The sequence below is a fragment of the Rattus rattus genome, chromosome 3 (assembly GCF_011064425.1).
Source record: "Rattus rattus isolate New Zealand chromosome 3, Rrattus_CSIRO_v1, whole genome shotgun sequence".
NCBI lineage: Eukaryota > Metazoa > Chordata > Mammalia > Rodentia > Muridae > Rattus > Rattus rattus.
In genome coordinates, this window is record NC_046156.1 from 49,317,942 (window position 1) to 49,334,563 (window position 16,622).

Sequence of the window (16,622 nt, forward strand, 5' to 3'; positions counted from 1 at the left end):
CTTCTCCAGGAATGGGCAGGAAGGACAGACTGTTGAGGGACATTTCTTTACATTCTTAGCAGTAATTAGGGGGCCACTGGCTGCTCTTCCAGAGGACCCACATCCTAGCACCCATGTGGCAGCTTACAACTATTAACCCCAGTTCCAGAGAATCCTACGCCCTCTTCTGGCCTCCAAGGTTACCGCATACCCTTGGTTTACAGACAAGCAAACACCCATACAACACAAGATAAAATTTTTAAGTAAATAGAGCAATTGGGAATTTTCAGCATGAATTTCTATATTAATACAACTATTAATTTTTTGCGAAAGAACATCATGTTGATACAGAAAGAAGCACATCCAGTTGCATTTATAAGTTGCTAATGACAAAGCTGCACCAAAAAGATACAGTAGGAGCTGGAGAGAAGGTTCCACAGTTAGGAGCGCCTGCTGCTCTTGAACAGGCCTGAGGCTCAATTCTCAGCTCCAACACTGGGTGGCTCACAACAGCCTGGAACTCCAGCTCCAGGGGATCACTGTCCCCTTGTGATCTCCACAGACACAAATACACACAAATGTCTGTAAGACTTAAATAGTAAATATTTAAAACACATATTAGTAGAAGAACAAAGATAACAAGTATTAAAAAAAACACTATGCACTTACGCCATTTGTTGGGAATTGATATAAAACAGTGAACTGAACTCTATGCAAAGTGGGCAGAGCTGCTCTCTCTGCGGGAAAACAAACAAGAACCGGAGAAGCCAGGAGCACACCCCCCCCAAAAGACTATGAGGTGGTGGGTATTAGGGATAAAAAGAACTAAGGTATGACAAGCTTTACTCTAGATTGTGTTATTCTGAACTGTGCTTTTCATTTCATAAATTACAAGAGAAGAAAAATAATTTAACAGTTTTTGTTCCTTTGTTTCCTGGTTTGAGACAGGGTTTCACTATGTAGCCCGGGCTGTCCTGAAACATGTTGTGTAGAGCAGGTTGACCACAAATTTGTCTCTGCCTCCTGAGTGTTGAAGTTGCAGGTGTGTGCCACCATATCTAGCTGAATCTTTTATTTCATGCTACTAGGGGCTCAAACTCAGGCCCTGAGTGTGCTGGGAATAAGTAAGAAAGGGCATTTGGGACTCAGCTGCTTTTTTATGTTTGTTTTCAGGGAGGCTTAAAAGTATCAACAATCTTCCTCATTAAGATCTCAAACATCAGAGGCCTGGGGATGTAGTTCAGTTGGTAAAGTGCCTGCCCGGCATGTATGAAGCACTTGGGAGGCAGAGGCAAGACGTTCAAGGCCACGTTCAGCTATGTAGTGAGTCTGAGAAAAAAACGCAAGGTCTCAAACACCTGAAATTCAGTCAGAATTTAAGCTTGAAAGAAAATGTACTTCCTTTCCATGCATAAGCTTCTCAGCACGAACCAGTGCCTTACTCAAGATATAAGGGACAATGTACTCCTAGGAGGAGCTCCCCAGCAGGAAAACAAAGTGAGGAGGATTAAAATTACACAAAACACTTGTGGCTGGGGTTGAGCTCAGCAAAACCCCTGCTTAACATCTGCAGGGTCCTGGACTGGATCCCAGCACAGAGATATTCCTCAGTATCTCCAGACAGTAAGAGCCTAGGAAGGCCTCGTTCCAAGGCTTGCAAGGTTTCAGATATGAAGGTAGCGTGAGACATCAGGACCTCGAAGGGTGCATTTCCCATGTCTGATTTCCCAGGAAGCTCCCTGAAAACTCCTACACTAAGGTGGAACAGGAAAGGAGATCTGTCACTCCACCTCCAAGGGCAAGGCTCAAATGAGCTGTGAAGTGGTGTGAGGGAAAGTGAAGGCCTCACGGGCAACGTGTCCAGCAGGGGCTGTGGTTGAAGAGACCACCGCTTCATCCTGCGTGGGCACGCCATTCTGCAGAGGGGAGTGTGTGTGTGCATGATGTGTCTGTGCGCCTGTGTGTGTTGAGTCTGATTAGGAGCAATGTAAAAGTCACAGAGGGCAGAGGGGACTGCGCGTGCGCTAGTTGTGTGCTTGTTCGCACTTCTCTACTTGTTCCTTGAAGGCTGCCAGGTGCTTGGCTACTCAGTCTGAGAAAATCTAAAGGCTGCTGCCTCTCTAACTGGTCAATGCGACAACACACTATCTAGCATTTATAAGAGCTTCACTCCTCATTTTACACATAACTGGGGAGAGATTCCCCTAGCAGACCTGACTGGTTGCTTTCTGCCTTTGGTTTTTAAAGTGTGTGTGGAGACAGAGAGCCTCAGTAACCCATGGTAGCTTCAGACTCACTATGTAGACGAGGAGGACTCTGAACTTCTGAACTTGTCTCCGCTCCCCAAGTGCTGGGGTCTCAGGCACGCACGCCCCTGCTACATGAGGCGTAGGTCTGCAGTCACAGGCAGCGCTGGGAACCGCAATCTCTAGTTGTCCTCGTTCTTTAGAAAGATCCCCCTTTGTGGGCTGCTAAGGGGTGCCTGCATTGTGCACACAGAGCCCTGGGACCAAGGAAAGGGGAAAGAGCAGACTGTGACAGACTAAATCCAAAAGCCACTCCGGGAGATAAGTAGTAACTAAAACTAATGTTTGCTTATGGAAACAGAAAATTACTCTAGGCCTCAACTCAAGCAGAGTTGAAGAGCTGTGACAGGGGCCATGCTAAATGCTAAAGGTTACCTATGAGAACTATAATGATCCCTGGTTGGAGTTGTTAATAAACCTTCCAATGTGCAAAGAAATGTGTTTATCAAAGCTGGGAGGTGAACCCAAACGCAGAATGTAAGTAAAAGCCAAGGGCTGGAAGTGTGGCTCAACGGTAGCATGTTGGAGCCCTGGGGAAGTGGGAAATGAGAAAGCAGTCCCAGCCCCCATAGGTTGTAAGCACATAGGGGTCTGTGGGTAAGGAATCAAGTCATCAGGATTCAAGATAACTGATGGACTAAGTCAGAGGAAGATACGATAAAAAGCTTGACTCTGGCTAGAAAACGTGGCTTCCGCAAGGAGCACGGATGAGCAGGGAGCCCGAAGACAAACCGTGGGCACAGCTGTAGGAAGGCGAAGGGCTTGGGAGGGGAGAAGGCTGCAAACCTGTCTCTGTCATGTACACCTTCGAGCACGTGGTGGCACACGAAGATCTGGTGGCTTAGTCTACGGGACTTAAGAGGGCAGCTGCTTGTCAGTGCTTAGGACTTTTCCCAGTGAAAACCTCTCACCACATCTACTGATTATGAACCCTTGAAGATTCAGCTTAAGAATAAGTGTCCACAGAGCGCTTGCCCAGGGACCAACTCTGCAGCCACGGAGCACATCTCAGGGAGGTCAGACTATGCCGTGTGGCCCAGGCAGTTTATTATGTCCGTTCTCTTCCGGTTCCTTAAGAGATGACCGAGTATGCATACAGCCCCTCAGAACACAGACTGCACTTCTCAACTTCCCTCACTGCCTTATAGGAGCACAGGAACGGTCAGTAGGGTTGCCTAGCAACAAGCAGCAAAGCACACTAGGCAGCTGGCGCTCCACCTCTCTTCCTTTCTGCTAGTGTAGGCTATGCCAGGTTACGCCCCCATGTCTGCCGTGGTTATTAAGATGGACACCCGTGTCTCCGACACTGCACAGCATGCCTGGTTGAGCTACCTCTGGACTCCCACACCTCACACAAGAATATCTCCTTGAAGCCCCTTTTTCATTTAACAAAGTCACATTTCTCTCTCCTGCAGCTACTACCACACCAACTCCAGCCAGAAAGCTCTGGGAGGGTGTTGACATGCGGATGATGACCACTTGCCTAGGATGTGCAAAGCCCTGGGATTCGACCTCCGACACCACAAAGGGTGCGGGGTGGGGTATGGATCTCCATACCCTTCAAAACAACCTGTGCTCCTTTTTCACGCACCCTTTTATGCCAAATATAATAGGTAAAATTTGACAAAAAAAAAATAATCCTAGATTTTAAAACTACATCATCCCTGGGAAAAACTGGGCAGAGGAACTGGTTTTTGTTTTTGAGATAGGGTCTTACCATGTAGCCCAGGCTAGCCTCAAACTCCTGTTTCTCATGTCTCATCTATCCAGGTGCTAGGATTGCAAGGCTGGGCCTCTATGCCCAGCCCTGGGAAAGGTTCTCAAGTGGCTTTGATTACATTTAAATGTTTTAATGTCACATACAACATACAGCTCTAACACCAAAATATGGGTGAGGACAAAATTAACACATTACCACATCCAATTTCTATATTGTTGTAAACACCAAAAAATTTTTTAAAAAATCTAATTTTAAAGGAAAGCAACTCGGTTTGGGTAAGCCCAAGAACAGTCTGTGTGTCAGGCAGAGCTGTCATCCAGATCAGGACCCGATCTGTGTAACTCTCGAAATACTTCTTGAATGATGACTGTACAAAGCTTAAATTCTGGGGCTGAGGATGTAGCCGAGAGGCAGAGTGCTTGCTTACCATGAGCAAGGGTTCAAGTCCCAGCACCACTAAAACAAAAAAAGTGCGAATTCTAAACGAACCCAACTATCAGCCGGTGTCCGAGCTTCAGGAAATCCGGATGGCTCAGTTATCCTCAGGCCGATAATCCCAAGAATTATGGAGGTCAACCACGACTGCGGAGCCATCACTGCTTAAGCACACCGAGTCAGCGATGAGGGACCGCATCCTGTCTTCGTCAGCACACAGCCGGTGCAGTTTGGGGTAAGTGAGCAGTCTCTGCAGGGGGATGTAAAACTTCTCTCCTTCACAGAAGGGTTTGGGAGAATTTTCTATCCTGGCCTTCTCGGCCTCTGTGAAGACTGCTCCCAACAGCAGGTGGGGGGCTGGGGAGGAGTCCGCGTACCAGGGCTGAGGGCCCCGCTCCTTCTCCTGTTCCCGCAGCATTCTCTGGTGTCTCAGCCTCAGGCGGTCCACTTGTATCAGGAGTTCCCCAACCAGTACAAACTTGAGCACCTTCTCCTGCTGTAAACTCGGGTAGGAGGTTGTATAAACCTGAAGGGAAGAAAACCAAACAGAATACCGGAGCTTTTCAAACCATCAGCAATCTAGCCCTAAGAACATGTGCCTCCTGCATATGTGTCAGAACCACTCATTGTAAAAGCCTGGATTTAACTGGGAGTCAAGCACACGCAGGCACTGGCTAACTGGTTTGCTTCCAATTCTAACGCCAGCTACATCCCAGTCAGTTTCTAGCAGCAGGCACTAACCTGAGTTCTTTTAGGATTTATTATTGTGCATGTAAGAGTGTTTTGCTTGTGTGTATGTTGGTGTACCATATGCATGTCTGGCGCCCACTGAGGCCGGAAGAGTGCACTGGATCTGGTGAGACAGAATTAACAGATGGTGGTGGGCTGGATGGAACCCATAACCCAGTGTTTCAGTGTTTCAGCTACTGAGCCGAGAGAGCCAGGCAATGAAGAGACACACAAGCAAAAGAAAAACTTAAATTAAATGAAAGTGATTCCATCAAATGAAGAATGTATTCTTTTGAAAGGTGTGTGTGTGTGTGTGTGTGTGTGTGTGTGTGTGTGTGTGTGTGTACCCTCACACTCACGCTCTTACACTAATCACTAATCACAGGCTATAGAGGAACTCTTACTGGCTTCCTCTTTACTGCCCGACAATCCTGAGAGATTACAAAGGAGGCAGCAAAAGTTCTGCATTCTAAGAAGACCTCAGCAAGCTGTTCTCTGTAACACAATGCCAAGGAGCCAGGCAGTCTGCAAGGAAGCCATAGGCCAACTCAGCCATTGCTCATCCAGCCTGAAGGATCTTTCTATGATAAGCATCAAAATAAGGCCATTTAGCTAGGTGTTAGGATGCACCCTGTTAATCCTGGCACTTGGGAGGTAGAGGTAGGCAGATCTGTGTGTGTTCAAGGCCAGTCTAGGCCAGCCGGGGCTACAGAGTGAGATGCTGTCCAAAAAAGGACAGAAAGAGAGAAGACAGAGAGAAATTTCAAAAAACAAAAAACAGGCCTTTTTTACCCCTGTCTACTTTGGGAACCAGTAACAAAAGAAGAAGAAAAGAAGGAGGAGGAGGAGGAGGAAGAGGAAGAAGAGGGGGAGGGGGAGACACAGAGGGGGAGGGGAACGAAAGAGAAAAGAAGCAGAGGAAAAGAATGAGGGAAGGAAGGAAGGAGTGAGGAAGGAAGGGAGGATGGAGGGAGGTAGGGAGGAAGGAAGGAGTAGTGGTAGTTGTCCTCGTTCCCCACTGTCCGTCATGCTGACGCTCGGACCTCTGGCCCTGCAGCTACCTCATGAGAATACTCACAGCTTTATAAACATGCTGGTCATGCTGCTGGGAAGCAGAGGGCTCAGAGAGCTTCCCACCGTTTTTCCTAAAGACACCTATCTGGGTGCAATATCCAACATGCTCAGATCCAGCTGGGGGTGTCCCCACCCCAGTGAACTCCACACAGTAATCGTAGCAGTTTGCCACCTGTGTAGCCCTGAAATCAAACAACAGAGGGAGATCACTTCTCTGAACATATAGTTATGGCTAAACAGCCTATCTGACAAACAAGTCTTAAGTGCCTTCTTGTCGGCAGGGTTAAGAAACACGGAAATATAATGAATCAGAGTATTTCTTAGCCAAGCATGGTGGCAAGCGCCTATCATGCCACTCGGACTGATGAAGCAGAAGGATTGGGAGTTGAAAGCTAGCCTTAGCCATATAAGGAGATACCACCTCAAAAAAACAAAAACAAAAACAAAAACAAAAAAAAAAACAAAAAAACAAAACAAAACAAAAACCCCTAAAGTTGCAGGTTCCGGTGCAGGTGTATGATGTTTCACAGGATGCCCCACTTCTCTAGGGAATGAAGGCAATGGAACATTTTCAGTTTCTAAGTCACCAGAGGGAGAGTAAAAGAAGCCTATGAGTCAGGCAGAGAGGAGGGGTGGATGAGGCTACCTCAAAGACTGCAGCCTAAACTATGCACATTTGGAATTACACCAAAAAACGTGCATGAGCCAAGAAACCACCCCAAACATGGATGTGAGCTTACCTCACAGCCTAGACCTTCCCCATTTTGGTCCTCATCCTATGCCAACACTAGGAGCCTCTTAAAGACATGTAGTAGGCACACACACACACACACACACACACACACACACTCTTCAGCTGCTGCCCAAATGTTCTGCTTTGCATGTACTCTTACTACACTGTAAGTCTCACATGGAGACCTTGCTAGAATGAAGAAAGTTTAGGTAAGACAGACATTTCAAAGCTTATTTCCTATAACAGGGCTCTGACCAAAACACACACACACACACACACACACACACACACACACACACACACACACACACCCTTCTGAACTTACCAGGTCTGAAACTCCATTCTGCTCCACTCAAACTTATGATCGGCGTCCCTCAGGGTCACTGTAGGAAACAGGGGGTTGAATTCAGCATTTGGTGTGCTGATGACAACCATGGCTGGTGACAGGTATCCAAAAACCACTTCAGGAAATCTGGCCAGATCATCTGAATCCAGATGTTCTATTCTAAAGTGGTGAATAAGAAAGGTAGAATTAACGTGGCTTCGCTTGGATGACTTTCCCTAGTTGGATGTTGAGTTCCGCTCCTTTGATAATGCAACAGTCCTCAACCCATGAACAACTATTACTTTGAACCATTCCCAGGATTGATGCGTCAACTAAGATCGTCTGCTGCATTCTATACAACTCATATCAATATTCCTTTTTGAAAGCATCTGAGTTTGTACAGCCCTTGATCTGATGTCCCGAGAACACAACATTGCCGCTGTGTGCTCTTTTTAAAATCACATTCCCAGGCAACTACACAGATAGCACCACAACCATGAGCACACACTACGCTTAGAGGAGCCACATCAGGTGACTCACAGCCACCCGTACAGCTCCAGATCCAGGGAATGGCATGCCTTCTTCTAGCTTCCAGAGGCACCTGAACACACACACACACACACACACACACACACACACACACACACACACTTGTGGACATACTTGGGCCTCAGTTCAGATCCCCTGTCCTCACAGAAACAATCTGGCACTGGAACATACATCTGTAACCCCAATATATAAAAGCCAGAGTATGACACTGAGAACCACCTCTCTCCTTCTACCTTTATATAGGTTCTGGAAATTGAACCCAGATCTAGACTTACACAGTAAGTGCCTTTTCCTGCTGACTCATCTCATTAGCCCAAAGCATTCCTTCTTTGAGAAGATGTTTAAAGGTCTGTAATACGGCTACCAAGTAAAAGTGCTTACCACCAAGTGTGACAACCTGAGTTCCCTAGGACCAACTCTGCCCACCCCCCAACCCCCTACACACACCTAATATAAATTTTTAGGATATCTTAAACATTTGGAAGTAAAAGGCCATTTACTCCAGGGTACTCTCAAGTGGATTATATGAAAACTGCATACAGGAAATTATGCAGAGAGGAAAAGCCTAAGCGAGTGAGACCAAGGGTAAAGAATGAGTGGCCCTGGTTGAAACCAACGGTGGGATTAGTTGCTAATCCCACACTGTCTGTGAATCTCTAACTACAAGTGATAAAGAAACCATGACAGGGATGGAGCTAGGGACCAGTGGCAAACCCCGCCCCGTCTCAGACAAACACCATTCATGGAGGACTTGGAGAAAGGAAAGGGAAGAGGAGAAACGGCATAGTTATAATCTCAAAACACGGGACAATAATGTTTTAAAGACATTTCCGATTTCTACATGTGCCATCACACCCCAGCACAGCAGAAGAGAATCATTAATACCCAACTCTTACCAACTGACAGGCCATCCCAACAAAAGAAATATCTGAATTAAATGAATTGTGGGTCAAAAGGACTAAGCATAATCGATAGAACATTCTACCCAAACACATGCTTCTCAGCAGTCCATGGAACATTTGCTAAAATGCATTCTGCATTAGGGCCTAAAGCATATCTTACCAAATACAGAAAAACTGATATGATTCCCTGTATTCTGGCTGATCAAAATGTAATAAGACTACAAATCAAGAGCAAGAGAGATAAAAGGTGCAAAGGCCTGCTTCCAATCCCTAGTACCACATAAAACTGAGCACGGTAGCTCAGCCCTCCATCCCAACAGCTAGGGCAAACGAGACAGCATAAGTAATTCAAGATTATACACATCAAGTTTGAGACCGTCCTAGTCTATGTTAGACTCAGGAAGGAAGGAAGGAAGGAAGGAAGGAAGGAAGGAAGGAAGGAAGGAAGGAAGACAGAGTCTGGAGAGATGGCTCGTGGTTAAAAGCAGTGGCTGCTCTTCCAGAGGAACAGAGTTCAATTCCTAGCACCTACATGGTGGCTCACAACTGCCAACTGTCTGTGATTCCAGTCCCAGGGCATCCAATCTTCCTCAGGCACTGTACACATATGGTACAGACATATATCCAGGCAAATGCTAATACACATAAAAGTAAATTTAAAGTCTAAAAAACATAATGCACTATAAAAAGAGAAATGCAAACAAGTTTATTATTATGCATGTGAGTGTTTACTTGCGTACCCCATGCCCAGAGGTAGGCAAGGAGGTCAAAGCAAGGAGTCGGAGCCCATGGAAGAGGGTTATGGATGCTGGCTACCATGTGGGTGCTGGGAGAACAAGTGTTCTTAGTAACTAAGACATCTTTCCAGCCCCAGAATGAAATCTTTAAACAGGGCAAAGACACACAAGACGCATGCCTTGCCACACACACACACACACACACACACACACACACACACACACACACACGTGCAATCTTCCCTTAATTATTTCAAGAGAAACCCACTGTGTGGAGGGAGAGAGTGCACGTGTAACCTGATAAGCAAGAGAAGGGACGCATTAACAGCTGGCTGTGTGGTGAGTATATGAATGTCTATTTTTGGAATTGTCTTCATATTTGGAATTCCCAAGTAAAATACTAAAAGTAAAAAGATACACCCAAGTGACGAGCTTTTTTTTTTTTTTTTTTGCAAATAACCACATTCATTTCTGAGACTAGCTCCTTCATGTTTTCCAAAATGAACAGTTTATACGACTTTCAGACTTACAATTCAATGCATGTTATCAAATCGAATCCAAGCAAGCGCGAGTCTCTCTCCACAACAGAGCCATGATACAAGGTGACAGTCAAATCTAGATCTCGGGGTTTTACGAACTCCCCCAAATAGGGAGACAAGCGATGCCTGCAAAGGAACCATCCTTAAGTCAGAAACACTGGCAAGCAACCGACTTAGCAAACCTGGGGCTAGAGAGCGGCTCAGTGGCAAAGGACTTCCCAGCTAAGCAAGGAGAGCCCCTGACCCGGCAATCATTTCCTGTGATTCCCAACCCCACAAAAATAAAGGGAAGAGGAATTCTGGCTGCTACAGCTCTAGATTATCACCTTCTGCCCACACTGATGCGACTCTAACTTGGCCTGCTTTTCTCTTCTTGTACAAAACCCTAGGCCATCAGGCAAGTTCCTTCCGCAGTGAGAGTTAGGCCAGGAAGAACACGATTTTAATGCTCAATGTGGTTCTCATTTTCACACTTTGCCTCTCTTTGGACCAGAGGTGTTTTGGCTCTTTGCTCTTTAGAAGAGCAGGTCTCGAAATGATCTAGAAATCTAATATGTGTCAGAGAAGCAGAAGAGGGAGTGTGGTGTGAAGGCACCAAGTGCATGCTCCCTTTACCATCCTCCCTGAGAACTGACGCAGTCACGAGACCTAACCCAGCCATGAGAACTAACCCACACCTCAGAGTCAGGCTTTAAACCAGGCATGGTGGGGCACACTGCAAATTTAAAATAAGGGTGCTCTGCACTATATCATAAGAACGTGTCTGAAGAGAGAGAGAAAGAGAAGATGCATTTAGTGTGGAAAAGACTCCATGACCTATGACTATACCTCATTTCTCCATAGTTCTACTACTATTCTGGGGACCAGGCTTCCAACACAAGCACTTTGGGGGACAAACCACATCCACACCATAGGACTAGAAGCATTACCCATTTGAATGCAATTTTTCCTCATTGATATCCACCCCAACAAGCAGCTGAATGCACGGGTAGATTTTTAGCAGCTTTAGGAGCTTGGTATCACCACATCCCAGGTCTGCAACCTATAGATGAGACACAGTGTCATTTGCAAGACATTCATAGCCAGTAAGGTGGGAGTGTTTAAAACTGGAGGGGAGGGGCACTTGCAAGAATAACGAGCTAAGTTCAGAGCCCAGCACCTATATCAAGTCAGGTGGCGGAATGTGCCTGTAATCCTACCTACAGCCTCGCCAAATCTGACATATCCAAGTTCAGTTAGAAACCTACCTCGGAAAACATTCCTAATGTGTGACAGAGGAAGACACACCAATGTTGACCTTTTGGGGGGGCCCCCATCTCTGTTTGTGTGTGTGTGTGTGTGTGTGTGTGTGTGTGTGTGTGTGTGTGTGTGTGTGTGTGTGTGTGTGTCCTGTCTCCGTGGGAGACTGTCAGGAGTGAAAACATAAAGCCATTATGTGGAAGGAGGACGCAGGACCATTCCTGTTCAGAACAATTGCTTCTGTCTATATTTGACACAAGGAAGATAAAAAAGGCACGGCAGGGGGGTTGGGGATTTAGCTCAGTGGTAGAGCGCTTGCCTAGGAAGCATAAGGCCCTGGGTTAGGTCCCCAGCTCTGAAAAAAAAAAAGAACCAAAAAAAAAAAAAAAAAAAAAGAGGCACGGCAGTCTTCTGCTTATAATCCTAGCACTGGAGATGCTGAGGCAGAAAACTATGTTTGAAGGCGGCCAGGATATGAGACCCTGCCTTAGGGGGTCCAGGGAAGACTGGACCCGTTCATAATCACGTTAGGCTGGAGTTGCAATTGAATTGATAAAAAGTGCCTGCCTAGAATGCTTGAAGCCCTGGGTCCCATTCCCAGCTCTAAGTGAACCAAGAGTCATAGCACAGACTCATAATCCTAGCACTTGGCAAATCAGAGGCGGGAAGATGGGGAGTTCAGCTACAAAGCAAGAATCATAAGTTGAGCCTTTTTTTTTTAAGCGATTTGTTGCTTTGGGTTTGTTTTGTTTATGCAGGGCCTCCATATGTACTCCTTGCTGGCCTGGAACCCACTTTGCAGACCAGGATGGCCTCAAACTCAGGGTAAGCCTCGTGCCTCTGCCTGAGTGTGTTAGGACTACAAGTCTGTGGCACCGTGCCAGCAGAGGTTGGCGTTTTAGCCTCATGCTTCAGAAGCAAAGCTTGCTAAAACTCTGCTCTATTCCTCTCTCGTAGAGAAATTTAATTTCTTAATTCCTTTCTTATGTTTATGTATTAATTTGTTTATTGAGGCAGGGTCTCCTGTGGCCTAGTCTGGCTTGAAGTGTAGCCAAGGATGACCCTGAACTTCTGATCCTCTTGCCTCTGCCTCCTGAGTTCTAAGAGTGCTGGGTTAATGGCTTAAACAGTTATACCCAGTTTCTGGGATACAGGGCTTTGTGCATGCTAGGCCAGCATTCTACAAGCTGAGCTACATCTCCAGCCCCAATTTCTCAAACTGTTTAAGAAACAATCACAGTGAGCCATGGGAAATTCCATACTGAACCCCCACGCCACTCAACTGTGCCTCTGCAAACTGATGAAATCGCTTTTCCTCAGTGGTTCTTTCCGACCAGGCTGGGAGATGCCTGGAGCCCCACTACTGTCAGGGGAAGAATAAAGGCTAAATTGGAAGCAAGTGATCACTTGAGGCCAGGTGTGGCAGCAGACACCTTTAATTCCAGCACTGGGAAGCAGAGGCATCTCTGAGTTCCAGGCCAGCCTGGTCTACAGAGTTCTAGGACCGTCAGGGCTACACAGAGAAACCCTCTTGAAAAAAAAAAAGAAAGAAAGAAAGAAAAGAGGAAAAGAAAAGAGGGGGGAAGAAAAGGGGAGAGAAGGGGTAGGGAAGGAAGAAGGGAGGGGAGAGGGAGATGGGAGGGGAGAGGAGAAAGGAGAGAAGGGGGAAAGATCTTGCTTTATCCCAAGAGTTTGAGACCAGCTGGGGCAACATAGCCAGACCTTACATTGGAAAACAGATGGGGGTGGGGATTGGTGTTTGGCAGGTGTCAGGGCAAACACTGTAATCACAAACTTGAGAGGGAGAGGCAGGAGAGTGGAGTTGGAAGCCAGTTTGAACTATAAGACCCTGTCTCCAAAAATAAATAACCGTAATTAAGCTGCCCTTAATAACTGTTAAAAATGTTGTTGCTGGCCCTTCCTGGGATTATCACAATGACTTTCCCAATTTGTGACTTTGTTCATGCTCCTATGGTTTAAAAAAGAAGAAAGGGGAAAAAAACCTCCTTAACTCTAAACACACAGAGCTCCTACCCTTAAAGTCTTCTCCCTATTGCAATAATCACTTTGAAGTTTCTCCTGCTGGGCACAATGGCAGTCTCTGCCTCGAGAACTTGAGGCAGGATGATCCCTTGAGCCTACGAGGTAGAAGCCAGATCTACAAAACCACATGTCATTTTTTCCTTTCTTACTGCCAGTTTCCTCCTACTTGTATATGAGGTACTAAAATCATATCCAACGCCCCAAATCATCCAAGTACTTTCAGGCTGCGGAAGTAGCTCAGTAGTAGACGGTTTGCCTAGCAGGCCAAAGCCCTTATTTTAATCCTGAATCCTGGGAGGGGGGGTGCCTGTGTCTTATGAATATATTGATAAACCACTTTAATAGGGCAGTCTTAACCATTTATAACAACAACAACAACAACAACAACAACAACAATAATAATAATAATAATAATAATAATAATAATAATAATTACCTTCTTGGGTTCATGGCGATCCACTAAATCTCTAACAAACTGGTACCGTTGTTTGTATAATGGCGGCCTGAACCTAATTACCTTCTCTGCACAAACTTCTTTGAAATTATCACCAAGCATACTGCACTGCAGGATTTTAAACAACAACAGAAAGGTTTCAATCACACATGACTTTAGACATTTAAGAAGAAAACAAAAGGATCAATCAATCTGGGCAACAGCAGCTCAGACCTAAAGTCACCTAAAAGTCACCGTGCTACACAAGCTCCTTGCAGTGCACCCTGACAGGGCTTTTCTGCGTCCTGTAGATAAACAGGGACCTCTTTACTGTGTGAACTGCCAAGGACCGTGGTCCAGACAGACCGAAGACTAAGAAACTCTCTCTCTCTCTCTCTCTCTCTCTCTCTCTCTCTCTCTCTCTCTCTCTCTCTCTCAACCTCCCAGGCTTCCCTCAAACTTCTGAGGCCCCTTCTCTATCAGGGCTTTGATCTGAGTTTGGATCCCAGTCTTTGGACTGCATAGGCCAGTTTTAGCAAGAATTCTGCAATTATGCTAACTCCGTTAAAGTGAGTTTCCCACCTTCGTGTTTCTTCTTAATTTTCTATGCATTTATCCTATCTTCCCATACCCTACTCCTTGCCTACATCTCTCTCTGTATATTTCCATCTTCAGCTGCCCTGGCTTTACTTACCCAGAGTTAAGCCCTTCTGTTCTCGTTGAAACAGCCCTAAGTCAGAATGGCCTCCACTTCCCCCCAGCAGATCCAAGAGAAAAAGAAATGTAAGCTGTGTCTGCAGCAGCTGTCCCTACTATTCCTACAAGTACTGTAAAGGACTAAACCAAAACAACCTGTATCTAGAGTAACAATATCCAATAAAAGCCCATTACACAGGGGGCTGAGATGTAGATTAGCACAGCAGACCACTTGTCTTCCATGGGTGTGGCCCTGGCCTCCATCCCCAGCAATACAATAAAACACACCCCGCATGCAACCAAGCCCCCGCCTCCTCTCCCTCTCCCTAGATGTCCTGGGGACTGAACCCAGAGTTTAGTTAGTGCCAAAATTAATCAAGGTAAAGTTCGGTTCCTTCCTCGGTTGCACTAGATAGTGCCCAAACGCTACACACAGGGAGATTCCACCTAGGTTTCCAAGTGTGGTCTCTCAACGAGTATAACATCTTCCTGGAAACTTAGAAATGCAAAGTCTTCGGTCTCAATGGACCTCAGATAAAATTCTACACTTTAAACTCTCTAGGTAAAGAAAAGGAAATATAAAATCTCCAGGTGACCCATGTGCTTGTTTAGAGATTTTTTTTTTAAATAACAACTGTGTTTTTACTTTATATGCATCAAATGTGGACATTTATTTAGTTCAACGCCCTGGAGAGAGATGCAAGGGCCCAAATAGGATGGTTTGTCCTTTCTCCAGAGTACATGAGACCCATGTGGGTGGGTAAGAAGGGTGCCAATTACCGGTATGTTTTCTGCCGTTTCCATTTGGTTTTCGACTTCCATTGTGACAAAAAGTAAAAATCCAGATTTATTCTCTGGGCTCTGTATCAGAATCAGCGGCAACTGAGCTGTAAACGCCAATTAAACCCTTTTCATACGAGATGCCTGGAAGAAACGATGGTCCGGAGGAAAAGGAGTAAGCATTCTGGCGCCTTCTCCTCTGTTACCACTTGCCCACAGAGTTTTCACCCTGTAAGCAGTGAGATGCTGACGACGGGTTCTAAAACCGTGCAACTCGGCAAAGCGCGATAATACTAGCTCAGTGTGATACACGCTAGTGCTAAGATCCTCGGCCTTGAGTTATAGATGCTGTTTGTTTTACAGAATGCATACATAGCAAGTCTGAAGCTTATTGGATCTCCCCAACACTGCATAAAACCAGACCCAGGGGTGCTCGGCAGTAACTCAGCACTCGGAAAGTGGGAGTTCAACGTCATCCTCGAAATCTCAACCTCATCCATTCTGCTTTCAGTACCTTCTCAAACATCATCAAATGAATCCGGGGTGCGGCGGATGCCCTTAATAAGCCAGTGAAGCTGCAACACCGATCCAATTCACTTGGGGACTTGAATGTTGGTACTCTATTACACATGTTCCTAACAACTAGAACTTAATCTGAAGTAAACAAGAGATCAACTACCAACTTTTCAGTGGTTTCCTGATGTGTATTTATGAACCTCGGCTCGGGGGTGTGAGTAATAGTGTTAGTGTTCCATCTCTAGTCCTCATCAAGCCCCAGCATCACTTACCCATGGGAAAGAGGCAAATCCACCCCGGAAAACAAGCTGCTCAAAGTCCCGCCCAGAACCGTGTCGCTGCGGGCCCCGCCCCTGACGCCCGCGCAGCCGCGCTGCTCCACCCGTGCTCCTCACCTGGCTGCCGGCTGGCCCTGCGCCTCGCGCCTGCGCTCTGAGCCCTCAGGGTCCTCGCTGGGCGTGCGAAGCTCGGCCATGCTCCGGCCCCATACCTCCAGGCTGACGCCTCCAAGGTGTCGGTTTTGGGTCACTTAACGGCCGCTGTGGCGCATGCCCCGAAGACATTTTCCCACCGATCTTCAGAACCCCGGGAACCACGACTCTCAGCCCCACAGCATCCCAGACCCTCGCGCTGCAGCGACCTGCCCCTGCCGCGACTGTTGGGTGCGGCCCAGACCGGCGGCCAGGCTACAGGCTCTGTGGCTGTTAGGTCCGTGGAGCCCCGGGTGCGAGGCTTCTCGTGCGCGCAAGAGACGTGGACATCGTCCGGACCAATGGCAGGCCACAGAAGAGGCAGGTGAGCTCAGCGCGAGCCTGCTGGCCCAGAACAATTAATAGCACGAGGGTCTTATAGGGACCATAAACTGGGTAAAGTTGAATCCCAACCAC

The 16,622-nt window shown here is 46.6% G+C and overlaps 1 protein-coding gene across 1 annotated transcript; it reads right to left on the reverse strand.

Moving 5' to 3' along the window:
• Nucleotides 1-4,119: 4,119 nt before the first annotated feature.
• Henmt1 (HEN methyltransferase 1) lies at nucleotides 4,120-15,371 on the reverse strand. The gene is made up of 7 exons (XM_032897452.1): nucleotides 15,220-15,371; nucleotides 13,747-13,872; nucleotides 10,958-11,070; nucleotides 10,020-10,154; nucleotides 7,302-7,481; nucleotides 6,248-6,425; nucleotides 4,120-4,966 (listed from the first exon to the last, which is right to left on the reverse strand). The coding sequence occupies exons 1-7, from the start codon at nucleotides 15,259-15,261 to the stop codon at nucleotides 4,538-4,540; spliced, it is 1,203 nt and encodes a 400-aa protein (XP_032753343.1). The 5' UTR covers nucleotides 15,262-15,371; the 3' UTR covers nucleotides 4,120-4,537.
• Between the last annotated feature and the right edge of the window lie 1,251 nt (nucleotides 15,372-16,622).

Bases quoted from the DNA above. Each gene is read 5' to 3' on its own strand.
- Henmt1 (XM_032897452.1), bottom strand. From the start codon at position 15,261: ATGGAAGTCGAAAACCAAATGGAAACGGCAGAAAACATACCG. The intron at 13,873-15,219 runs GTAATTGGCACC...AAAATCCTGCAG, and splicing joins AAACGGCAGAAAACATACCG to TGCAGTATGCTTGGTGATAA. The intron at 11,071-13,746 runs GTAATTATTATT...TCTCATCTATAG, and splicing joins ATCGCCATGAACCCAAGAAG to GTTGCAGACCTGGGATGTGG.